At 42.3% G+C, this 26808-nt stretch overlaps 1 protein-coding gene across 1 annotated transcript in view; it reads right to left on the reverse strand.

The window, feature by feature from the left end:
- ATP9A (ATPase phospholipid transporting 9A (putative)) overlaps nucleotides 1-26808 on the reverse strand; it is a 2147009-nt gene that overhangs the window by 546894 nt on the left and 1573307 nt on the right. The window contains exon 20 of the mRNA XM_044090027.1: nucleotides 3847-3936. Within this exon, the coding sequence (XP_043945962.1) occupies nucleotides 3847-3936 (90 nt within the window). The remainder of the gene's footprint in view (nucleotides 1-3846; nucleotides 3937-26808) is intronic.

The following is a 26808-nucleotide window of genomic DNA, read 5'->3' on the forward strand; positions in this document are numbered from 1 at the left end:
TTCTTGTGGAAATAGACCATATTATCTTACCACTCAACAATCTAATATCTGTTGAACTGTAGCTATTGAATATCATTTTCGATTAGGAAGATCAGTCCCTGCCAGTAGTCATTCCTGACAAAATGGCCCACTGCAAACTTGTCAAATGACTACAATACAGAAATACAGCAAGCTTGTCATTTGTTTTGTTTCACACTAAGATCTACAGTACACACTTCTGGACTAATGCTGTGTAAGGGGTGGAGTTGGGAGGCTTGAGTCCTCTGAGCTCATAAGTATTTCTGTTTAAGTGGTACATGTAGAAACATTAACGTTAGTAGAATTTAGTACTGTTAAGCATAATCTGCCCCAATAAAGCACCATTATTTGTCTGCACTAACAAAGCACCCTTAACAGCCTTCTAACCCCAATACACCACCCCTTGTAGCTCACACATCGAAGGACTTGACATTATGGATATGCAATTCCTTAATTTCTCTGTAGCCACCTTGGTGGATATGGATATCTTGAGACAATGTAACAATTGTCTCATGTTTACTGACGAGCATTTAATACTTAAAGAAGCAGACACAGTATACAAGAGGTACACTTATACAATGACACTCAAGGCTACACTTTCACATACAACCACGTATCAGGTTCTTGAAAGCATGCACACAACACCCACTTCACATAGCACACAACACATACATCACCTAACGTATCCTGAGGCACTTAAAATCAATCTTCTAAACAACACAGAACACCTAGACCACTCATTATCAAGCTATGCTTCAGCAAGCCCAAAGGCACTTAGTAAAACAATACCTAATACCATGCATAATGTTAGTTTGGGGAGACCCAAACACTAAGTCCCTAAAGCAAGCAAACATACTTCCCAGAACTCTCATCATAGGGGACTCCATTGTAAGATATACTGATGCCCCTCTAAAAAGGCTAAACAAGGAAAAGATAACTGTTAGTTGCTTACCTGGAACCAGGATCCATGAAATCATGCATGCACTCAAGTCATTACATCACAGGTACTGCTGTGATTCCATCATAGTCCATATAAGGCGTAAATGACCTGTGATGTACCTTCCTGAACTATATGAAGAGAGACATTATGGAGCTTTCAGACTGTGTGTCATAGGCTGGTATGAGCCTAGTACTGAGCAGCATATTACCATCACCAAGGATAATGCCACAATATAAACAAAAAATAATTGATCTCAATAACTGGCTGTCTTTTTGGTCTCATTCTAAGGGGATCCAGTGTTTGCTAACTTGGGTGGACATGGTGAAAAGAGCACGTTGCTTTGCCAAGAATGGTCTGGACCTTTCTCCTCTAAGATTTTGAATACTGGTTAAAAACTTTAGCTACCCCCATAGTGCCTTTTTTAGACAAAGCCAAAATGACAAACCAACTGGCATAGAAAAATCAACTCAATTGAACCTCAAGGTGCTACTAGTCAGTGCTAGGAGTCTGAACTACACTCCATCAAAGCCCTCCTCACACTTGAAAATATAGATATTTATGCAGTTACTGAGACATGGTTTAAAGCAGCAAAGAGTACCCTGGCAGTGCAATGTTTCAGTGCCTTCCACACTTTTAGACTAGTAACTGTAAGCCAATGGATAAAAGTGGAGGTTTCTCAATATATATCAATACCAAGCACATCTCCAGTGTAGTCAAACAGTAAGGTATGCTGGAGCTCCTCCACAAGCAGATGAGCATAGACAATATACCGTCCCACATCCTAGCCAGCTATAGGTCACCCTCCATGTCCCAAGAGGCTCACAATGCATTCCTGAACCTACTGGAGACAACTTTTTTCAATCCAACTAATACCCTACTCATGAGACACTTTACTGCTGTATAGGCTGTGAATCCTCTGCGGCCTGAAATTTACATGCACAGAGATTCCTGGACTTCATAAACACACACGCCCTTTACCAATCTGTGAATATACCCACCAGAGACTCCAACATACTGGACCTCGCTCTCATAAATATGGGAGAATGCTGCACCCCCCCCCCCAATGTCTCATTCTCCCTGGTAAGGCCCAACCATAAAGCTGTCTCCTTCAAAAGCAAAATCAACTCTTCAATCCCATTAGAACCAGTGACTGTTAGGAACTATTCCAAAGCAAATAACCTGTTATTAAGTGATGGCTTGTCAAATGTCAGTGCTCTCCAAACCCCAAGAACACAGCAACTGTGCAGCACAATCATGTCACTGTTTGCATAGAGGCTGCTGTAACTACCAGAAGTAAGCCCAGGACCAGCCTAAAAACAAACCACCTTGGTGGCACCATAAATTAAACCGGATATACAACAAAAAGGAAAAAAAATATGGCAAAAACAGGAAGGGTAATGCCCATAAAAAAAAAATCTCTCATCAATGTAAATAGGCAATTAACAGAGTTAATTAGGTCAAAATAGAGCCAACTGTGAGGTTAAGATTGCTTCCCAGTTAAAACACAGAAATCTCAAAGACAGCATACAACAATGTGCTGAACTGATGGTTACTGGTGCCCTGTTCACAGAACCTGGCAATATTGGGAACCTGTTGGCAGACAAATTCAGTTCCAACTTTACCCCTCATCCCCACCACCACCAAGCACCCAAAATATACCCTCAAACATAACCCTTCCAATTCTAACTAGGGAGCATGTACTGGTTGCATTCACTCAAGCCAGGAACATGGCCTTACTGGGCCCTGATAACATTCTGGGATGCCTTGTGACTTACCAGGATTCCTGGAGTCTTAAAACTGGGTTTGTGCCATGTGAATGGACAACTGCGAAGGTCATCAACCTTCATAAGGGAGGACCTTCAACAGATCCTGGAAACTACGGACTCTTTAGAGAGCACTGCTTCTCATTTGTGTATTCCTTGAAGGGAATGTTCTCATCTATAAAGCCAAGCATTTGCTACTTCTACTGCCTTTTTGACTTCCAATGATGACATATGTGCTGCAGCTACCTGGTCCAGCACTCATAACTTTGTCTCCTGTCACAAACTGGATATTCAGTAAGTCAAGAACTTCATTTGGCTCTACAATTTTGTGGAATGTCCTCTCCTAGGGCCTCGCTGGGGTTATTCCTAGCTGGAGACTCTGTCCCACAGGTTGCAGCTATACAGAGGGCACAACACTGGATGCGAAAGTTGTGTGTTCTTCTGTCCACTTCTACCATCCCTCCCTCCATTTCCCCCCTCCAAATTGTCAAAGTTGTAAGATGAATGCTCCATGATTGGCAGGTTTATGAGATGCCCTGCATGGGTTTTCTATTGCCTTCTTGCTAGTATGTTAGTCAAATGTGATATTTTGCCAAGGGGGAGTGGTAAGGAGTAAACTTGATCTGAGGAGAGAAGGGGAGAGTAGGGGACTATGCGTAAAGTAGGCAGAACTCTTCGGTTGAAGACTCTGCAATGGCAGGGCTTTAGAAATTAGTCAGATCCGATAACCCAAAGGTTGAAGCCAGATGGAAGAGACATCATCAGATCAAGATATTTCAATTTTGCTGTATGTAAGGAAGATCAGTATATTGGTGTATACATACTGTCGCTGGTTAGTGCGTTTGTGGAAGGGGTAAGACAGATCCATTTCAGGAAGTCCATTACTTCATTCAGACATTTTAATTGTATATTCACAAAAAAAGTGAACTGCTGAATGTTGCATGAAAGAACACAGCATTTTACAATCCTTGTAGTATTATGCATGCTATTGAATATCTACCTTTACAGAAGCAAGTATGACTTACTGAAATACACAAACACTGACATACATACACACACACACACACACACACACACAAAAGCAATTAAAAGAAAGCAGCCTTTGAAGTATTTCCATATGTGTACCTCTAAAGAGTCCCCTGAGATGACCAAGGCACAGTCATGTTTCCTTCTGAAAGCATTCAGCTCTAAATGGGCTTCTCCTCTGTTGGTAACCTGAAAGATAAAACTCACATTAGTGCTGTACTGCTTCTTCTCCATAAACATAACTGAGGTACTATATATTTATATATAACAATCATATATACATCTATATGTATATATCTGTGTGTGTGTGTGTGTGTGTGTGTATATATATATATATATATATATATATATATATATATATATATATATACACACATACGTACATATACATACATATATACATTTATATATATACATACATATATATTTATAAATGTTTCTTATATACATACATATATATATATATATATATATATATATATATATATATATATGTGTATATACACATACACACACAAAAAATGGATAGGTTTATACATATATTACATACTCGCACACAAAACAGTTTTCATAGGTTCATACTAGGCTATCTGCCCTAGGGCATTTACAAGCCTAGCCAGAGTGTGTTTGGCTTTCGCCACCCATTTTAAAATGAATTTTGCTATGCCCTTTTTCGAGGTTAGTATACTGTGCATTTGTCTAACAGTGACACAGAAGTGATACCCGGAGTAAATCTACGATCTCCCATCCACTCATCAAGATTCCTCTTGAAGAGAGTCAATGAGGGACTCTGCCTAACCTGGACTGGGATTTTATTCCAGAGTGAAGGGAGCCTCTGGCTTATGAATCTGTCCCTCCAGCATGTCCTATTTATTTCAGTGCTGAGGTTCAAGTCTCTCGAGCGCGTAGCTCGATGGGATTTGGATTTTCTGAGGTGCAGCATGTTCATTAATTCAGTGTTGGACATGGCTTTATACATCAGGCACAGATCGCCTCTGAGCAGGCGGTATGCCACTGAGTAGAGCTGGAGTTTCTTTAACCGGGCAGCATATGGCATCTGTTTTAGCCCTTTGATCCTCTTAGTGAGGTACTTTTGGGGTCTTTCCAGTTGCTGCAGGTGTCTGGTAAGGTACATCCCAAAAGGGGCATTGTACTCAATTATGGGCCGGATGAGGGATGAGTAAAGAGGCACGATGACCTCCCCTGATCTAGATGTGAATCCCTTCATGATTAGGTGGGCTATATAAAATGATTTTCTAACCACTTTGGCCACGTGGTTGTCGAATGAGAGATTGCTATTCAACTTGGGTCCACAGGTCCATAATTACTTCTTCCGTACTTAATGGATTACCATCTATGTGGTAATTTGTGGGCACTTTATTTTTGCCAAAGGGGATGACTATACACTTTTTGGCATTTAGCTTGAGGCCTTGGTTCTGGCACCAGTTGTCTGTTTCTATGAGGCCCTTTTGTAGGATGCTTGTGTTGGCTGGAGAGTCGATTATGGCGCCCAGTCTGCAGTCATCTGTGAACTTGGTCAGCCACAGTCCTTCCGTGTTGGCCTGTACCTCCGAGAAATATATACCGAACAAGAGAGTTCCCAGGACTGAGCCTTGTGGGATGCCACTTGTAACTGGTTTGGAGTCTGACACGGCTCCAGCAATTCTAACCATGTGGGTTCTGTCCTTGAGCCAGTTTGCAACCCATCCAGTGACATAGGGGTTTATATTGAAGCTGGTGAGCTTATCTATAATGCCCGAGTAGGGTATTGTATCGAAGGCTTTTGCGAGGTCCAGGTAGGCTGTGTGGACCACCTTCCCCTTGTCAATGGCCTTGGTGACTCAAAGAAATTGACCAGGTTTAAGAGGCAGGATCTGCCCTTAACAAAGCCGAACTGGGTAGCACCCAGTGTCTGTAGGTCCCCAATATCTTTATTTATGAGTTCCATGATGATCCTTTCCATAGCTTTGCAGACCAAGCTAGTCAGGCTTATGGGGCGATAGTTTCCAGGATCCGTTGAGGCACCACCTTTGTGGAGAGGGACCACTGTTGCTGTACGCCACTCTTTGGGTACATATCCTGTAGTAAGGCTGAGATTGAACAGTAGTTTTATGTTTAGGTTTAGTTCTTCTTGGAGTTCATGTAGGACGCAGCCCGGGACACCGTCTGGTCCCATTGATGCTGTGTTTTTTGCTTTGGAGAGGGCAGCTCTTACCTGAGCATCTGAGATGTCAGGGGGGCAGCACTCTGCTGGGATAGATATTTGCCCTTTTGGTGGGGAAGGGTGGGGAAGAAGTTTGCGCTGAACCTGTCAGCTAGGATGTTGGCAATGTCTGTGGGTTCGGTGTATTTTTTGTCATTTTGGACTAATTCTGAGCATATCTGGGAATTCCCACTCAGGTTTCTAACATAACTAAAGAAAGCCTTGTGATGATCCTTAGTGTCCTGTGCAATTTTTCTCTCAAAGCTGGCCTTAGACGATTTTATGAGTGCCCGTAGTTTTTTGCTAATACTGATCAGAGATGCCTTCCCTTTTTGGGATTTTGCTCTATCATGTAGTAGCTTCCTCATTCTATTGTATAGTTTGTTTATCGCTGGGGTCCACCAGAAAGAACGCCTGCCTTTGGAGGATTGGGTCTTGGTTTTGTTTGGGATTGCATGATCCATGCATTCCTGACGGTGTTCACAGAATGCGTTTATAAAGGATTCTGCGGTCTGGGCCGTATTTTCCACATGCCCGGGGGATTTGAAGGATTCCACCTCGGTTTTGAGGAGTGTGAAATTTGCTTTAGAGAAGTTTTTCACTGTGGTTTTCTGGGCAGGGGCTGGGGTCGGGATGTGAATATCTAGTGAGATTAGTTTATGGTCTGATTTTACCAGTGAGGGATACACTTCTGGTCTGGAGCATAGAGTCCCCATGTTGGTGATGATCAGGTCCAGTATGTTTTCCCCTCTTGTGGGAGTGGTAACAAGCTTTTCCATAGCATTTGAGTTTATAAATTCTAGGAACCTTTGGGCTAGGGTGTTGGAGCTAGAGTAATGCTCCCAGTCTATGTTTGGGTAGTTGAAGTCGCCCAATATAATGGTGTTTGGAGAGACCTTCATATTTTCCAGTGTTCTCAGGAAGGCCGAGTGGGGTTCCTGGGTTTGGGAGGGTGGTCTGTAGCAGGCTATAAACTGGAAGGCAGTTTTACCCACTGTTAGTTGCACATGGATAGTCTCTGATGCTTCGTGCTGTGCCACCAACGTGGAGGTGTGGGTATCTTTGACGAATATTGATACTCCCCCTCCTTTTGTGGTTCGGTCCAAGTTTTGGGGCCGAAAAACATGGTATGAGGTATAACCTGGTATTGCTGGGGTGCTCTCGGGAGCCTTGAACCAGGTTTCTGTTACTGCACAGATATCGATGTTCTCCATGCTAAGGAGAGTTTTGAGTGCGTGCATCTTGAGGTTTAGACTTCTGGCATTGAGTAGCATTACTCTTAGTTTCTTATCCCTTGTGATACCTATGGAGGTGGGTTTGACTTTTGAGCCTTGCCTAAAAAAGGCACTATGGGGGTGGCAAGAGCCTTTGCCAATATCCGAAAGCCCAGGGGTGACAGGTGCAAGCCGTCCCTAGCGAAGCATCGTGGCTTGTCGAGCATGTCATCCCAGGCTGACAGGCATTGGATCCCCTTTGAATGACACCAATACTTAAGCCAATTGTTGAAATTCATTATCTTGTCTTCATATTGTGGCATCATTCTTGGTGAGGGTAAGATGCTACTCAAGGTCAGGGTCATACCGGCCTGGGCTACATGCTTAGAGAGCTCCTCTATGTCTCTTTTCATGTAGTCCAGGGAGGTACGTCTCAGGTCATTCACACCAGCATTGAGTCATATTTGTAATTGCCTTGGAGTGACCTGAGTGCTTGTGTTATGTGGCGGATCCTAGCGTCCGACAGGCAGCTCACCGTGACCTTCTCCTTGTTCAGCCTGGTGAGCGGGACGTCAGTGTGCCTGACGATAGAGTCACCTATTACAAGTGTATCAGGTGTGCTGTTTAGCCTTAAGGGTTGTGACTGTTCGGCACACTGGTTTGTGAGCTATGTGTTGCACGTGTTTTGTTTTGGGGTAGCGGTTGCTTGGGTGTCTGCTTTGGAGGTCTCTGTTGCTTAGGCAGATTTTTATTTAGAGCCTCTGAGTATGTTTTTGTGTGTTTATGTGTTTGGTTTGCTGTCGTGGTAGGTCTATGTGAGACTGGAATTGTAGTGAGTGTGGTTTCCTTCTCCTCCTGACTGGTTACGCCAGTAAGGAGTTGAGAGAGAGCTTAGCCTCCAGTTTGGCTATATGGTTGCATCTCTCACATGTGTTGGAATTTGTTGGGAGGAGGAGAGGGTTGTCTGTGTACATGAGGCAGTTGTAACATTGCCTCAAGATTCCCAGATTCACCAGCTGGACCGGAGAGGAGATTGACAACTGACCTTTGGACATGCTAGTATAGTATTGGGAATTCCTTTATAATTGAAAAAAGGGCCAATGGGGAACAAGGTACTCAAGGGGAGTTTGTGAGGGTGTAGTACTTTTAATTTTTTAGTGCTGACTTATATAATTGCTTTAGTGAGGAAGTGCCAGGCTTTAGAGTAGGAATAGGGTGTTTATTATGAGAACTAGATCAGTTCTAAGGGAAAAAGTGAAGAGCAGACTTTGTGGAGCTGAGAATTGTTTAAACCCAATTAAGCGGCGTTGCCCGATGCTGCGCTAGGCGCAAAATCGCACAAAGTCACGCTAAAGCGGGTTTTATATAGGGGGAACTTGAAAGAGCTAGAAATTGGTCCAAAACAGCCAATAGACTACCAGATTCCTGTGTTGGGAACACTCCTCCAGGGATAGATAGGCTGCTCTAAGCTCCCCACTGCCACTGGTGAACAAAGAAGCCTCCCTTTATCCAAGAAAGGAAATGGGCAACACAGGAACTTTCCAAAAGTCCAGAATACAGCAAAGCCTGTATTTGGACTACTCTAGGTCAGGAAAGATGGGAAACGAGGATCATTTTTTTTTTCTTATTATTTTGCAACAAACAGCAGGAAAATGCAATAAATATGTAACACAGGCTAGCGCACTTGAGTGTGTAGCCTCAACAGGTAAATGCAACAAACAGGACAAACTTTAAATTACAAGCGCAAAAGCATGCTAAAGCTGGCTTTAAAGCAGGGGGTTAGAAAGAGATAGGAAATGGCCCAAAACGGCCAATAAGATACAAGTTAGTGGGCTGGAACCACTCCTCAAGGGACAGATAGGCTGCTCAGAGTTCCCCACTCTCACTGGTGAACAAAGAAGCTTCCTCCTATCCAAATAAGGATATGGGCAACACAGGAACTATGACACAGCCCAGAGATCAGCAATACCTGAGGACTGGACTATTCTAGTTCAGTAAAGGCTGGAAACAAGGATATTTATTTATTTATTTATTTTTAAGTAGCAGAAATTATGTACAGAAACACAGTAAATGCTTTAATTCAGCTAGCGCACTTGAGTGTGTAGCCCACCAGTTGCCTGTATCTCTCTGCAGGACACCACGAGGAGCTGTGCGGAGTTGTATACAATAACAAACTTTTTAAATCACAGATTCACTAAGAAAAAAAAACTGGCGTTTTAGGCAGAATTTGTTAAGACAGCAAGAAAAGCAGAAAACTGATACTTAATCACTCCAAAGTCACTCTTTTGTCTCTCTGCTGCTGTAGACTCTGCAGAACACCTGGAAGGCACTTGCTGAGCGGAATAAAAGCGTAAAAACTGTGCAAATGAGGTTTTTATAGCAGGGAAGTGAAAGAGATAGAAATTATCCCAAAATGGCCAATACACTACTAACTTCTGGGCTGAAACCACTCCTCCAGGGACAGATAGGCTGCACAAAGCTCCCCTCTCTCACAGGTGAACAGAGAAACTTCCTTCTGTCCAAGTAAGGTAATGGCAACACAAAAACTTGTAACACAGCCCTGGATTCAGCAATAACCTGAAAAATGGACTATACTAGTTCAGAAAGGTGGGAAACAAGTATATCATTTTTTTCAGAAAATAGAGCAGATACAATCAAAATTAGCCCAAAAAGGCCAATAAACTACCAACTTCTGGGCTGAAACCACTCCTCCAGGGACAGATAGCCTGCCCAAAGCTCCCCTCTCTCACAGATGAGCAGAGAAACTTCCTTCTATCCAAGTAAGGTATGGCAACACAAAAACTTGTAACACAACCCTGGATTCAGCAATACTATGAAACCTGAACTATACTAGTTCAGAAAGGTGAGAAAGAAGTATATATATATATATATATATATATATATATATATATATATATATTCCCCCCCCCCCAGAAAATAGAGCAGATACAATCAAAACAACACTTTACCCAATTGACCAGTTAAAAAACTTAAAACTGAGCTCTGTTCCAGCAGTCTTCAACCAGACAAGTTCTAACTGCACAGTCCTGCCACTAGGGTACAGAGAAACCTTCTCCAAAAAAGACGGCTTGGGTCAGTGCATAATTTATACAAACAAAGCTAGATCCAGCTGACCTGAATCTAATCTATGCTACAGCAAACAAGGCGTACCGATTTCAGAAAGAAACAGTTCAAGTAAGCATGCGCAATAAGCCTTTAACCAGAAATTCCCAGCTCAGAAGGGCAGAATCTAGCCTCTCCTCCCACAAGAGCGCAGACCACAAACCTTCTTAATGTAAAATAACTGGCCTGAAGCCCAAGTCCTTAACCTAGAACTAATACACTTTTAGAATAACAGACACTGAGCCTTCAATCAGCAGTTCCCAACTTAGAAGGATGTACGCTACCTGTCCTGCCACAACAGTGCAGACCACAAACCTTCCTAATGTAAAACAACTGGTTTGAAGCCCAAGTGCTTAAACCAAGGGCCTTAGAATAACAGTTACAATTTAATCAGGCTACTAACAAGCAGTAATAAAGGCAGCAGAATAAATTTAATTGAGTACTTTTAAAAGAGGCAAAAGCAAAATAAGGTAATAAAGTAGGAAAAAACAAATACAGAAAGGCAGTTAAAGTGCAAAAAAAAATTTGTTTTTTTGGAGATGGAGGAAACAGAGCAGATTAAGATACTATAGAGGAATGCCCTTCCCAAGTGCTCTCTCTGTACACTGCAGAGGAGATGGGACTGGTAAGAGTATCCAAAACCAAAATATGATCTCACTGTACTCAGTTGAGTGAGCGAATGAGATGGGTCCAGGAGGAGTGTGCAAAAAGAGATTCATCATGGTTCTTGCTTGCCACACAAGAATCTTGGTTAAAGCACAGAAAACTCATACTGACTAGATACAGGATATACCTACCTAAGCAGCTAGTGAATAAGAATAGCTGAACGTGAAGCCATTAGCTCTATGGTACAGCAGGATGAAGTCATGACTGAGACCCAGAAGACCTGCATTTGATTAGCAGCACTGGCACAGGAGGGGCTGATAATGAGGAAAAGAGGAATAATGAGCCAATACCTGCTCACCTCTTTGTTTTGGGGTGGGGCAATGGAATAGGGACAGACAGGGTATGCTTAGGTCATAAGCTTTGATCATGAGCCCAGACTTGTAACTAAAGTGGTGGGTGTAGGAAGGTAACAAAGGTGTGTGGGCAGGAGGGGCTCCCTCATGGGAATATTAAATACCCATTTACAGTGCATTCTCAGTACATCAGAGATCTGCATTGTCAGTCCAAAAATGCTTGTCAGCAGGAATGACACTACAACCACAAGACTCTCATCTTTCCTCTGCTTCCCTACTGCTGCTAATGTCGCCCCTCCAATTCTGCCAATATGGTGGAACACCAGTATAGACAGGCTGCACCAGGCAAGGAGAGCAGAGACCGAGGAAGAGTTTTGGCTAGCAATAGACCATGCTGATAGAGGCCTCAGTCAAAAAAAAATCTATTATTTTTTTTCTTAGATTTTGGTTTGTAGATCGTGATCTGTAGTCTTAATAAAGTAAGTATTAACCCAGAAAAGCATACTCTGATCTCCACTAATGCCCTTTCAAGGGTGACGGTATGGAGGTTACAAACATGTACAGGTGAGAACAGGACTGAAATGTGCTACAGTATCAAGCTTTTTGCTAATTATCAGAACATAGTAGTGACTGTGGGTAACATCGGTTATGCAACTGCCAAGCACAAAAAGTGGTTTCAGGCATCACCAGTGGTTATCACAACTGCAGGCAGATGTGCTGCATACAAGGTTATCAAAATTCGACTTGACCCAAGTACATATCTGGCAGCTGGTAGTTTACACAAGTCCCCCAGTCAAACACTTATCTACTAGGCAATGATAACAATGAAAAGAACAGAAAAGTGCATGCCGAACAATAACAAGAGCATATGGTGGGTACTAGGGGTGAGTTTTGTCTACTGCATGAAACATTATTACACTGCTTACATTATTATTATTATTTTTTTTTTTTCAAAAATGCAGTTTTCAAAGGAAATGAGAAACCCAAAAGACAGTCCCTACACCCAACTTGCATGAAATATGTCTCTCAGTGATTAAATTATGTATAACCCTCACAAAACTACAACATTCTTTTTAATGTTTCAAGAACCCATTTACTGAAGTTGATATTCTTTTGTGCTTGAATAAAATACAACTTTTTGCAGTGTTTTTTTATTAGGAAGGACATGAAATTTACACACACCTCTCAACCTGCAGACATTGAAAATAGGAACAAGCACCCTTGAAAAATATAAACATCCAACTAAAAATCTAGACACCTATTTCATATATAATTTGAATACCAAACAGCACATAATTCTGCCTGCTTCCAGTAGGTATGTGGGATACTACTTAGAAACACATTTAAAAAACAGTGTGTGTGACTAAAATGACGGAAAACTATAAACACATCATCAAGGAGATATAAATCTATAGACATCCAAAAATTCTACCACACAAGGTCATTTATTTTTGCTTCAGAAAAACAGAGTTGAAATGCATGTCCTCTTTTTTTAAATTACTGTTACTAGTGTGTTGGTAATGTAGTGTGGTTTTCTGTGTACTAGACAGCTTCAAAACTCACATGTGAATAGGGGGATTCAGAAATGTTTGAAGGGGTAAATCAAGCCTGAAAATAGGGACATACCTCCAAAATATGGACTTCCTAAATCAGGCCTAAAAATGGAAACATTTCTCCAGAACTGGAGACAGTTGAGAGATCTGAAGCTACAGCATCCAAAACATATCTAAGTAATACCTGGAAATGTTTTGGGGGGATTTACACTAAATATAGTTAGATTAAGCAGTTAAGAGGCCAGTGCCCACATAAAACCATACGACAATGGACTATAACTATTGCACATTTTACAGAAAGAAAGAAACAAGCAGGCAGAGGACATTATATTCTTTGTCTGAGTAATGTGTAACTACAGAATATTTGGAAGCACTCCCACAGCTTTAAGATTACTACTAGAGAAAACTGACTGCTCCAATCAGCCATTTTCCCATGTCATTCATCCAAACATTCTTAGGCTTGGTAGTCAACTACTTTAACTGTTAACAGAGTATAAAAAGTAAGTCCAGATAAAATCTCTTTATCTAGCAGATCTCGGACACTCTCTCTCGCAGATACCTTCCATGTGGGAAGAATAAAAACATCTTGTTGAAGTTTCCTAGTAGTTTATTTAGTTAAGCAAGTAGATGGAAGAGTGTTCTTGTTCTCATACATTACATTCAACAGGTCATTTATTTCAAGGCAGTCACAGACAACGGTGGGAGGGTCCATGGGAGCTGACTGGAGGAAAATCTGGAAGATGGAAAAACAAGGAGCCAATCCCCAAACTTGGAGGTTTTTCCCTTATTTGAATATTCCTGAAAGACCCGTGAGGGTTTACCAGCTCGGCATCCTGTGGAACCTCATTCTTAAATAAAAGTTTTTTTTATTTTTAACTTCTAACAAACAAAACATGACAACACACTATGAGCTATAACTATAGAACTATATTTAGGAAAACACTTTCACCTGAGCTTCATCAGGTCCATCTAACAGAGTGATTTACACTTTGATCATTGAAAATGCTTGCATTTACGAGGCTGTCACTGGACTTTATTAGTCTGTTTTGTACCACATGTAAAATAAGAGCCTGTTTCTGCATCAGTGGGTCTCATATTCTTTGGAGTCATGTATGAAAGCTTTATTACAGAACTTGTTCCAGTCTATAAAATGTAATATGAGAGGGTGTGCCCACTTTTATGGTGCTCTATCTCCTGACATATAATATGAAAGACTAATATTCTCTCGTACAAGAAAGCCTTACAATGACTGCTTATAAGAGGCTCATATTCATGATTAAAGTGAACACTCCCCATTCTTCTTCCTTTTAATAAAGACTTTTCTTATATGCAGAGGAGGTAGTCACTTAAAGCTACACTGGGTGATTACCATTTTTCAACAATACATGCATCCAGAGAAATAGCATACAGTGGAAAACAAGCCACAGTGCTCATTTTTACAGAGCTCATGGATGTGCTCAAGTAAGAGAAAAAAAGGTAAAAAGTAAGTAAAGTTTGAGAGCTCAGAGTGTTTGGTGTAGGCTTTCTGTGCCCATGGAATAAAAATCCACCAATTTGTGAACTCCAGACTACACAAAAACTTTCAATAAACATAAAAATCTCAGTTCTTCTTTGAGCATATGCAAATTGTGCTTATGGTGTAAAGAATATAATAGTGTGGAGTGGTGCCCTGGAACAACAACTTTCATTGTACTGCAGATTATAACAATTTTTGTAAATGCAGGCCCAGTGACTACAGTATTTATACCTGGTTGCTGTGGGGTAGCTGCAGTGACAGTGGAATTGCTCTTGGTCCCACAGCATGGCTTTATGGTACTCCAGTCTGGGGTCTTCACTGTCAAGCTTCTACAACATCCCTCCTGTGACTGTCCCTTGGGAGATGAGGGTAAAGAAGCTGCTGCATTCCATGTAGTAAGGGGCCATAAACAGATCACAGCACTGCTGATCCAAGCAGCTGAAAATCTGCACAGCTATTGACAGATTGAGTGACCACTCGATAGCCATTGGCATGATCCTGCTGAGTTTGTCCACTACAATGTTGGATTTCCCCAAGATGTGCATTGATAAAAGAAGAGCTGCAAGGACACTGCACGTTGCCACACTCTCATATTGTCTCAACACAGATGACAGGAGTGGTTCCCTCTGTGTTTGCTGATGTACCAGACCACCACCATGTTCTCTATCTGGATATAAATCATACCTTTGAGGAGGCAATCTTGAAAAGCCAAAAATGTCAGGATCGTTCTCATCAAAACAATGAACTGCAGATGAGCCAGTGTGGAACCCAACCTCTTGAACAATCTTATCCTCATAATGCCCTCGGTCCTAGAAGGGAAGTGTCCAGGATCACAGTGGCCTTGGCTGGGGAAGGACAAATGGATGCCTTGAGGAGACATGGTTCGACATCAGCCACCATGAGATGTGACAATGACAAACTTCGGTAAGACATATGAGTAAATTCATTGGGTGAGTTGTCATAGACTACTGGAAAGTCCAATAAAGAATCCTCATGCAAAAATTGTCTATGGGAAATAGAGATACTGGATTGGTCATCAGGCCAGAAAGAATAAAACTGAAGAAGATGGTGGCTTCTTAAACAGAAGAATCTGACAGGTCTGAAAACGTACAGATAACAATCTTGAAGGAGGAAGCTTGGCAATCTGACTGGCTGTGTCCAGAATGCATCCTATAAACTCCAGGACTTGAATGGATTCCTGGATGAATTTGCTGAAATTCACGGTAATACTGAAGGAGATGGAGTAAGGGCTCTCTCTCGCCTGTACCAGCAATACCACTGAAGTTATCATAAGGAGTTAGTTGTCCAGGTACAGGAAGACCTGGAATCTCTTGCAGCCTGAGACAAACTGCTACCATTGCCATACATTTGGTGAACACTGGGGGGCTATAGTGAGACCAAAGGACAATGCTCAAAATTTGTAGTGAACAGCTCCCAAGCTTGAAGTGCAAGAACCTCCTGGAAAGTCTTGTTAACCTTGTCTGGTTGCAAGCATTCTTGAGGTCCACTGAGCACATCCAATAGTGCTTCCTTAGTAGTGGTCGAACGGACTGCACCATTCATCCAGAACTTGGTCTGTTTCACACACATTTAACTTGCTAAGGTATAAAAAGGGTTGAAGTCTTTGTTTTTCTTGGGAACCAAAAGGAAATTTAAAAAGATCCTGGATCCTCTCTGGACTGGTGGGACCTCCTGGATGACTTGTTTTGTAAGCAGCTTCACTCACAAGGGGAAACTTTAACTTAAAGGTAGGGTAAATTGAAAGGAGATGTGCAGCCTCTGGAAATGACTCCCAACACCCATGCATCTGATATCAAGGCCGCTCAAGCTTGAGGATGGACAGTCAAGTGCTCCCCAATAGCCTCCAGAGTGCAGCAGCAAGGGAAACCTTCAGGAGCACTGCAAGGGCTTACTGGGGAAAGGTCACCTAAAATCCTGAATCTGCAGACCACTCCTGCCTCTAGGGTGGCATCTGTTAAAGTTGCCCTCCTGCCACAGGGGACACTATCTACTGAAGCATCTGGCACAACCTGTTGAGACTTTCAGAAGAACAGCAATCTCTCTCCCCGGTTGTGTGAAAAGTCCTTTGAAGGGTAAAAAAGTGAACTCCCATGGAGCACATCTTTACACTCTGATCCCTCCTGGTCAGTGTGTCATTACCATTAGGGCCAAATAAAGTGGACCCTTTAAAGGAAGGACACCTTGAAGCACTCTACAAAATTGTAATGGTGCATCTAGGCATGTCAGAGAGCTGCAAAGTTGGTGCCTGCTGCCTGAGCCATACTATCCTCTGTGTTGAAAATGAGAGGCAGGTTTGACAGTGACAACATGGTGGTTAACTGAGTCTTCAAGGACTTAATGTTATTTGGGATGTCACCGACTTAGAAACTTCATTTATTAAATCCCTTTAAAGCCTAGTCAGGTGTCTCATGTAATTCAGAGCATGGAGGGTGAATGTGGTTGAAGCACATGCATGCTTCCCATATCTATCCAGTGCTGCGACTCTCTGTTTGGAGGATGGACCAAGACGATTTCTGAGAGCTCTCTCTTGGTAGTTGCAGCAACAACAATGGCATCAAATGTAGGCCCCTTGATCCAGTAAAGCCTAAACTAGGATTTTATCTGGCTTGTGCAGAATTGGATCCACCACACTGGGATATCTCTATTACATCCTTGGACATAAGGTAGATGAGCACATCAGGAGAAGATACTATCCAAGATGTGGATGGGTTCACACAAAAGATCTGGAGGAAAACTGGCTCCTCAGAGGACAGGCTTCATTGGTCCAACAACCCTTCCCATCTTATCAATTCAAGGAGGTCACAGAAAGATGTGTCATCATGGGGGAGATTTGGGGGACCCTTCTCCTCTCATCAAAGCTACAGTCCCCTGCTAAAGACCTCTTGGGGGAATCTAAGTGCTTCCTTTTATGCTGTTGCATCTTGTGTCCCTCCATAGGAGGGAAGACTAGGAAGCACTGAAGAAGCCCGGGTTGGGGCTAATTGAGACCCTGAGGTGCAGGATGTCCACGAACAAAGTGATGCGAAACAAACGTTCCAGGGAGATAAGAAGACCAGAATGGATCAGACACCAGGTGGGATGAACTAGCCTCAGAGTAGGACAAAATACTTTCTATGACCTCGAATGCTGACGTTGAGGCTGGATGACTTGGGTAAGGACCTTACTCTACCATCAGATCTAAGAGAGGCCCCTGCCACAGCACCAGACCCAGTCAGATCTGAAGCCAATACCAGTGTGGAGTTGTCCTTGGCTGAAGCACCAAGAGGCAAGGATGAATTCAGATGTCCTGGGGTTGAACCTGACCCCGGGTCCCAACCATCTCGGATCGGGGTTGCAGATAGCTCTGAATGAGCTGGGGTCAAATACACTAAGGTCAGAGTTGGTATCCACAAGGGCAATGCATGGACGGGTGTTAGATTCAGGGGTTGCCAGAGACACAAGGGATAGACCGGAGAAGGAGCAATCACATTAGGAATAGAAGGTTTAGCTCTCTCCACCCTAAAAGCTAAGGGGGAAGGAATGATCCCAAAGTCAATCTGGGCCTTCAAGAATGTCTCCCATCATTTTGTCCAAGTCAACTTACCCAAGGCTTTGCATGGATTTTTCAAGCCTAAAGGAAGCCATCAAGGTTGGCTTAGTCAGCCAGTGCAGTAGTTTATTCAATTCTTGGATAATGAATAGGGAAGATCAGTCTCGGGTGGGGGGGGTGAAGGTTCTGTTGAAAATTCTTGGTCCAGAGTAAGGGCCAAGAACGGGGAGAGAGAGAGTGGAACAGACCAGACTCTGGCAATGCAGAAGGAAAAGGGCTCAGAATCTCAGTGGCGGAGACTGAAGTGGTATGGATGTTGGAACGGACAGGATTCAGTGGCCGGTACCAATGCCAGATCCACAGTGGCAGCCATGGAGGCAGAGGGTCTTGGGGCCTTTTTCACTGACTCGTCTGGGCTCAGAAATCATCAGGTCATTTTCTGTCTTCTTTATCCTTTACTTTTCCTTTTTCTTTCATTTTTTTTTTCTTTTCTGTCTTTCTCTCTCTTTCATGTCTCCAAAGGTTTCTTAGAAGGGCAAGAACCACCATAAGTTTGGGAACCAGCCAAGAAAGAGGCAGGAAGGAACCCCTCCAGTACCAATTAAGCCCAATGAACAGCCGATAACTTGGCCCCAAAAGAGGCACAGGTCTGACAATCAACTCTAAATGGTTTACCCCTAAACAATACACACAAAGACCATGGGGGTCCCTGAGAAGTTTCTGCCATTATAAGAGAAATATCACAAGCAGTAGATCAGACTGTAAAACCACAATAATAAAGCATAATAAAAAACAAGACTAACTCTAATCCAAAATTCAATTAGCAAAAGGTAATATGAAAAATGTTTACTGTAGCGAACTAGTAAGAATAGTTTAAAAAGATACAATTAACTTAGCAAGGGTGGAAACTCCAAACAACAGACTGCAAAGGATAACCAAGAGCAGAGCTCATGCATCCAGAAGGCAACCAACTAAATTAACCACAAAATAGAAACATTTTTTAAAGGGAGAGAAGACAAAGTCTGAAGGCTTACTAACTGTGAAGAAGAAAGAACAAAATACAGCCAAAAAAGCACAAAATCACTTCTCCCTTATGATGTTTTGCAGATCGTGCCTGACACTGAAGAGCAGCAAACAAGATTTGAGGAGGATTCGGAGCCAAGATTCTGAAGTTTCATCTTGGATTGGATCAGATCTGATAACCCACAGGTTGAGGTGGATGGAAACTGCAACACTGGATCTTCAGTCTTCTTCCTTTTAAACAATCTTTCTCTGTGAACTTGAAATACCTGCCCTCTTTGTGCTGGTTATCACCTCAGTCAGGAGAATTTCCAAGTAAGGGGTATTTCACTGCAAGCTCATTAATTAGTATTTCACAAAGACTTTTTTAGAGCAAGCTCCTCTTTTAGGCCCAAAGTAGCCAAAGACAGAAATCTAAATCATGCTGTCACCTTATCCATTTTCTTCCCTAACTATTCCATACAGGGAGCTTGTCTGTTCCACTGCATGGGTGCTTGCAGACAACTCAGATTCTGCTTTAGTAGAACTAAGAATATTATATACAAGAATAACCAAATTTCTGTTTTCTTTGTCAAAACCAGTTTGCACCAAAAGATTTCAAAAGCTTACCTTTTCTAAGTGGTTATGAAGTTGCACATATATTTGTCACAATAAAGATGGCTTTGGGATTAGTCCGAGACACAGTTCTACTAAAGCAGTAGCACCTTTATTGGTCCAAGCTGCAAATTATTCTGTTGATGAGTCTGTTAAGAAAGCAGCATCTGACATAGCTACACACCAGCACTCCTGGGTCTGTCTCACCCTTTCTGCAGATGATGCCAAAGGGATCCTTTATAGATCTGCCCTTATGAGAACCTTTGCTGCTTGGACTGGAAAGAGATGGCTCTCTCAAACCCAAAATGTGGACAATCCTTACAGCTGTCAGTGTGAAATCCCCAGGACATTTTCTTTTACAAAGACAAACATGAGTAAGCAAAGACCCAGCTTCTACTGAAACCTCAAGCCCCAGCAAAGAGATACTTTTGTGTCATATGAGGCTTTTAATGCTGGATTCCACCAGGTATACTGAGTCAGCGGTCAAAGTTCTTGATGCTTTAAGGGAGGATGCATTCAGCCAAAGAAAAGTCAGAAACAAGACTAATTATCATCCTGGGGAAAAAAAAACAGTTGGCTGGAGGGAGGGGGTTCCTTCAAGCACTGACGTGGCTTATCATAGCTACAAGTGCTTGGATAACGGCCATGATAGCTAAAGATTAGCTTGTTATATGCTCTTTTCCATCTCTCACATTATTTCTTCTCTTTTCAAATATCCTACTTTGATCAAAAATAGCAACAAGGAAGGTGAGACAGACACTAGCTGAAAAATGGCCATCCAAGAGGCCCCACAACACCAAAATGGACATGGCTATTTGGATATTACACCATATTCTGTTTAGTTCAAGACAAAATGCAGCAGCTATTGTCCATACTAGACATGCATTGGTATCCGAAAAGTATCTGTCCTCTCATTATTACTCAGAAGAGAATGACTATGTTGCTTAGACTTTGAACTGTACACACATGCAAACAAATAGCAAGAAGTGGTCAACACGACTCCTGTGCTTTCAAATAGGAATCAGTCTTTACAGGTTCCAGACTACCCTCTCCAGTTTCACCTCTATCTCAACTTGTGTCTACAAGATATAATTGCTTCTTTAACTGGATGACTGACTATTTGTGGCCAGCAGAAGAGACCGTCTCAACTGCCACAAAGTTTGTTGTCACATTTTCCACTTTGTATCACTGTAAAATTTGCAGAGTCCACTCTCTGTCACATCTCTTAACTTTCACGAACTGTTGCTTACATACAGGATCATGTCATGTTTACTCTACAATGAACAACAGAGATTCTGTGTACATTTTCACTTCTATTGTCAAGAAATTGTCTTTCAGTCAGACTGTCTCTCAGACAGATGTGAGGCAATTCATGTCAACACTCAAAAGTGTGATTACAAAACTGTAAATACTGCAATATGTATACTAACACTTAGATTGCTGTATCTTGAGGAATTCCCCTTATTACAAGGTACAGGACTTGCAGCGTTAGGTGGGAGGACACAGTGCCCCATGTTATGGGGTGCAGGGGAAGCCCCATTCAAAAACAGTTAAAAGCATTGCGGCAAGTTTCAATCTTTGATGTGTGAGTCAGAGATTATAACTTTATGATTATTTCCTTAGTGTTAATCAGCCCAGTGAATTATTGTTATCACAGTGTTTTCTCAGCATTATAGACACTTCAATACTGACAGTGCCATGTAAAATATACTACAAAAGAGTTCTGTAACAGAATGCCAAAATTCAGTAGTCCCAAAATAAAGACATTTTTAATGTACTGTCCACAATTGCTGCATCAAGCAAGAAACAGAATCGGTAGGTCCTCTGTACTATTCCCTTTACAGGCAAGTCTTTTGTCCATTTGCCACAAAAGCTACAATTATAAAAGATGGTGCCTCACTGCGATGGGGAGATCACTGTCTGAGACGCATGGTACAAAGGTCTCTGGTTCAGGCAAGAATCACAACTTCCTAACAGGCATCCTAGAGATTACAGACTTTCTCTACAAGGCCATAGCTTCAGTCAGACAATATGACAATAGTGCAAAACATCAACAAGTAGGGTACCACTGGTGTAGTGAGGCCAAAGAAGCCTGGGAATGATCCTTTAAGAATGGCAGTTTCTTAACTGTGGTTCACATTTCAGCAGATTACAAACAACTACTGGAAAGGTCAAGAAGGTGTCGCACAACATCCCATAAGTAGTCCTTAAGGTCCCAGATGTGAAACATGATATTCAAGAAGTAGACTTACCAGTCTGCAACCTTTATACCTCCAAAATAACTAACCATCAAATCGTAGAGGCATTTCTCCCTAATTACTCCTCAAATTACATTAATCAAGAGTTGGCAAAAAAATCACTACTTATACCTCTTCTCTGCTAATGTTCATAACAAAGTTTATTCTGAAAGCCTAGGATATGGATTCTGATTTAACAATAATCCTGGTTACACTTCAACAGCGTACACAAATTTGGTCTCCCACACTGCAGTTTTGTTTTGTCCCTTTATTTCAACTCACACATCACAAGCACTTGTGGATTCACTCCTCCAGAACAGCTCATTTGAATGTGTACCTTCAGTATAACAACTTGGCTGCTCCAGATCCACTTGTAGCTAGCTATATATTTTTCATAATTTATTCAGTTCTTACCAATGGCTTTCTACTCAGAAGATTTATAAGGACAAATGGAAAAGATTTTTTTTGCATGAGCAAGACTGCCTTTTCTTCACCACTGTTTCTGGTCCTTCAGTACTTCTTGGGATTTTCGTGATGCTGCTCTTTATCCATTTGTGCATTACAGGCTATTCATCTGCTTTTTCTAACTTCCACATAGGTCAAGACTTTAAACCCTTGCCTACATCTAAAGCCTGGCTCCTTAACTGGACCCCAAAAAATGCACCATCCTTTTTTGGCCTTTGGATCCTGTACCCCCTTAGATTTATTTTAAGATGAATAAGCTCAAGTTTGCTCTTACACTGACCCTGCTGCTTCAGCAGAAATAATGTTTGTGTCTAGAAAATAGTTTCTACTGACAGTTATGTCTCTAGGATGAACTTCTGTGCTGTAAACCTCATCCATGAATACAGCTTACATTGTACTTAGAAAACAGCTTCTCTGGGTAGCAAACCATCCTTTTTGCTTAGCTCTAAAGACTAATGTTTCTCCAACTGATTTTCTAATTGCGTTTGCTCCAACAGATGCAGGGACTTCTGCAAATCCATCTTAAAGTGTATTCTGTTGTGCTATGTCCATATCTGCATAGGGTCATAGCAAGTTACTAAGTTTCCTTGGCATCTTGACAAAGAATTTCAAGTTAGAGATGACATCTGAAGACAAGTCTTCCTTTACAGAAAGAAAGATTTCCTGAGAAAGGCACCCAAGAAAGTCTGAATTGAGGATTCTGTACTATACATTTCTGTAGCCTGACCACTAGTGTCCAACCCAAAAGTTATGTCTTCTGCCTATTATGATAGGTCTGTGAGTATTGCTCCAGGTACAGGAAGCACTCCTTTCACTTTTTCTCCTGTCTTCTATACTTCATTACCTTTTGCTACAGCAGAGTATTGTGGGAGGTTTAGCAGCCTGTTAGTGTTTGAAGTACAGAGTATTCCTAACGCTTTGACATGACTCCTATCTGTTCTTGCAGTGGATGCTTTATTTACTCTCATATCCAGTGTTGTGACAGAATACACAACTTTTCTTTCTCTTTTCTTCAGCATGCTCTCTCCAACTTCATATATGCAAGGAATTATCTTCGCAGTGCAGTAATCTTACGCATCTCATCCTGTAGCCCCCCAATCTCTTAGCCTGGAAGGCAACATTTAAATTCCTAACAGCTCTACTTTTTCTATAGCAGTGCTATGTTTACTCAGGAAAACTAAGACAGTTGCTGTGGAGTACTGCATTCAAAAATGAAAAAAGATGTTCCCGTGTGAGCGAATGGGCTGGAGTTGGATCTGCTCCTAATGTGAAAAGTTCTGGATTGCTTAAAGCAGTTACATCAAATCTAGTTTACTCATTAGTTAAAAGTACATACTTTCATTACTTCAACCTATATTCCCCTTTTTCAACAAGCTGCAGCTGACCTTTCAGTTAAAAGTAACCTAAAATGTGTCCCTCACTTAAGATGTCCACAAAGATGAGCATTACCTTACAGAGTGTTACATTTTGTGTTAGATAAAATGAATGTGCCTCTTTCTAAGCTAGTAAATTCAGGTGTCATACCTTTCCCAGAAAATGTTTTAGCAGCAGTTATTTGCAACAGGAGAATCACAGACCCCAGGTAGCAATGTGTAAATCCCCTCACAAAGAATTTCACAAAAAAAGGGTTTCTTTTTTAAAAAAAAAACAGAAATATTTATTTTATGTATAAACTAGTCTCTGCTATCTAACATAGCACAGCTACTAGACTTCTCAAATCGAAAAAAACAGAATGAGAAGTTATGTACCTACCATAACGTTCCATGTTAGTTGTCTTCTCTCGCCTTCTTTCTTGCTTGATGGGTTCGGAGCCGATCCTCGGCTCCGACTCGGCACTTTGCTAAGCTTGAGAGTCACTTTTACCAGCTCGAGGCAGCCCCATATCCAATGATGCAAGGCAGTAAGTACCCAGATCTCGTTTGTTGTCTATAGGCAATAACACCTAGCATAAAAAACTTCCAAAGGAAGAAAGGAGAGAAAAGGCTTGAAGGATGGTTGGAGGACCAGCACTGTATGGTCTTCAGAAGTATACTTCCATGTAGAGAGAAAGGTCTGTCCAGGCCAGGGGGAAGAAGGGAGGGTCGCAAGAAAGAAGGCGAGAGAAGACAACTAACATGGAACGTTATGGTAGGTACATAACTTCTCAATGTTAAGTTGTCAATCTCGCCTTCATTCTTGCTTGATGGGACCGTCCTAGCACCTCTATCCTGGGTGGCTCAATGGAACAGACTCTTGAGAACTGTAGAGCCAAAACTGGCTCTGTCCCTGGAGGCCAAATCCAATTTGTAATGGGAAACAAAGGTATGAGGAGTGGCCCAAGTGGCTGCTGCACAAATAGTGTCTAATGGAAGTCTAGCTTGAAAAGCTGTGGAAGTGGCTGAGCTTCTGGTTGAATGCGCTTTAGGTTTTGAGCACAGCTGTTTTCCCCTGAGCTGATAAATTTCAGAGATGACAGAAGAAAGCCATCTAGATAAGGTCACTTTTGAGACAGGAAGGCCTTTCTTGTTATCAGCATAAGAAACAAAGAGCTGATCGGATTTCCTGAATTGTTTTGTTCTGTCCAAATAATATCTGAGTTGGCGGTGAACATCACGATAATGTAATTTTTGTTCCGATCTGTTTGAGTAGTTTGGGAAAAATACAGGGAGATCAATAGCCTGATTCAAATTAGTCTTTGAGGCGACCTTAGGCAAAAAGGTCGGATTAGTTCTCAATGATACTCTGTCTCTGTGGAAGACTAAATGGGGGGGGCGAACAGATAGAGCATGAAGTTCAGACACCCTCCTAGCCGATGTAATAGCAACCAGGAATAAAGTTTTCCATGAAAGAAATTTCAGGGAACATGAAACAGCTGGCTCGAAGGGAGGAAGAAATCAAGGATGTCAGCACTAAATTTAAGTCCCATTGAGGAGGAGGACTCCTGATTGGAGGCTTCAGGAGAAAAATTCCTTTTAAGAAGGCTCTACAAAGCCTGTGGGACATAATGTTGTGGTCTGCGAACCCGACATGAAAGTTCAAGATAGCAGCCAACTGAACTTTGACCGTGGAAGAAGAGGAGCCCGCGTGAAAGATTTCCGCTAAGAAATCCAAAACTGCTTGTACTGGAGCAGTAAAGGGATCAATATTTTTTGCTTTTGCCCAACAAGAAAAGCGTTTCCATTTGCTAGTATAAATCCTCCTAGTGGAGGATTTTAGGGAAGCTACTATGATGGCTCTAACAGGATTAGAGATCATAGGAAGCCTGGCTAAGGACGGAAGTGGAGCAACCATGCTGTGAGGTTGAGAGAAAGGATAGACCGGTGCAGCTGACCCGATTGGTGAATCAGAAGATCTGGCACTGGGTCCAGATGCCACGGCTGCACCAAAAGGTGACGATAGAGGAACGGAAACCAAATTTGTCGAGGCCAATAAGGAGCAATGAGAATCATTTTGGCTCTCAAAATGGTGGCTTTCTGGATTACTTGTGGAATCAGTGGAAAAGGAGGAAAGGCATAAAGAAGTCCCTGGGGCCAATCCTGGGTCAGAGCGTCTCTGGGGGGATGGCCTGGCAGTGGGAAGAGAGAGAAGAAGTCTGGGCATTTGCTGTTTTGGGGAGTAGCAAAAAGATCGCAACATGGGCGGCCCCATTCTAGAAAAATCTCCTCCACTATAGATTGTTTGAGAGACCACTCGTGAGGTATGAGAATAGCTCTGCTCAATCTGTCCGCTAAAATGTTGGTTTTCCCAGGGATATGCGTTGCTACCAGAAACCGATGAGAGGAGATCGCCCATTGCCAAAGACTGAGCACTTCTCGACACAAGGGGTAGGACTTGGTTCCGCCCTGTTTGTTGATATACCATACTACAGACATGTTTGTCTGTGTGGACTGCAATTGTCCCCAAGGGAAGAAAGTCGTTGAGGGCTTGCAACGTTAAAAGCACTGCTCTCATCTCCAGGACATTTATGTGCAGGTGGTATTCGAACGGTTGCCACGTCCCATGAACCATCCTGCCCTGATAATGACCCCCCCCACCCGATCAGGGAGGCGTCCATAGTGACAGTGGCTACCGGGGCTGGGGGTACAAAGGGTCTGCCTTGGTGAATCTGGGGAGAAGTAATCCACCATGAAAGATGACTCTTGCAAATCTGTGTCACCAGTATTTGGTGACGCATCGGAAGTTGTTGGTAAGACCACTGAGTGAACAACATCCACTGAAGCAGGCGCATGTAGAAGCGGGCCAGGGGAAGAAGGGTAATGGCCGCAGCCATGAGGCCCAACACCTTTAGAACCATTCTGGCCTGTACTTTCTTGCTGGCTAGAATGATCCTCACGTGACTTTGAATGTCTGAGATTCTTTGATCTGTGAGGGTAGCTGACATCCGAACAGTGTTTAAGTTTGCGCCTATGAAAGTAATAGACTGGCAGGGCAATAAGGAGGATTTTTCGTAGTTGATGGAAATTCCCAATTGAGTGCAAAGATTTATTGTGTAATCCCTGGCTTGAAGAAGTTGATGCCTGGTGGTGGCTGAAAGGAGCCAGTAGTCTAGATACGGAAACACCTGGAATCCTTGACGTCTCAGGTGAGCCATGGCCACTGCCATACATTTGGTGAACACTCTGGGGGCTGTAGTGAGACCAAAGGGCAG

The sequence above is a fragment of the Protopterus annectens genome, chromosome 12.part0 (assembly GCF_019279795.1).
Source record: "Protopterus annectens isolate FY-2018-M chromosome 12.part0, PAN1.0, whole genome shotgun sequence".
NCBI classification, from domain to species: Eukaryota; Metazoa; Chordata; order Ceratodontiformes; family Protopteridae; genus Protopterus; species Protopterus annectens.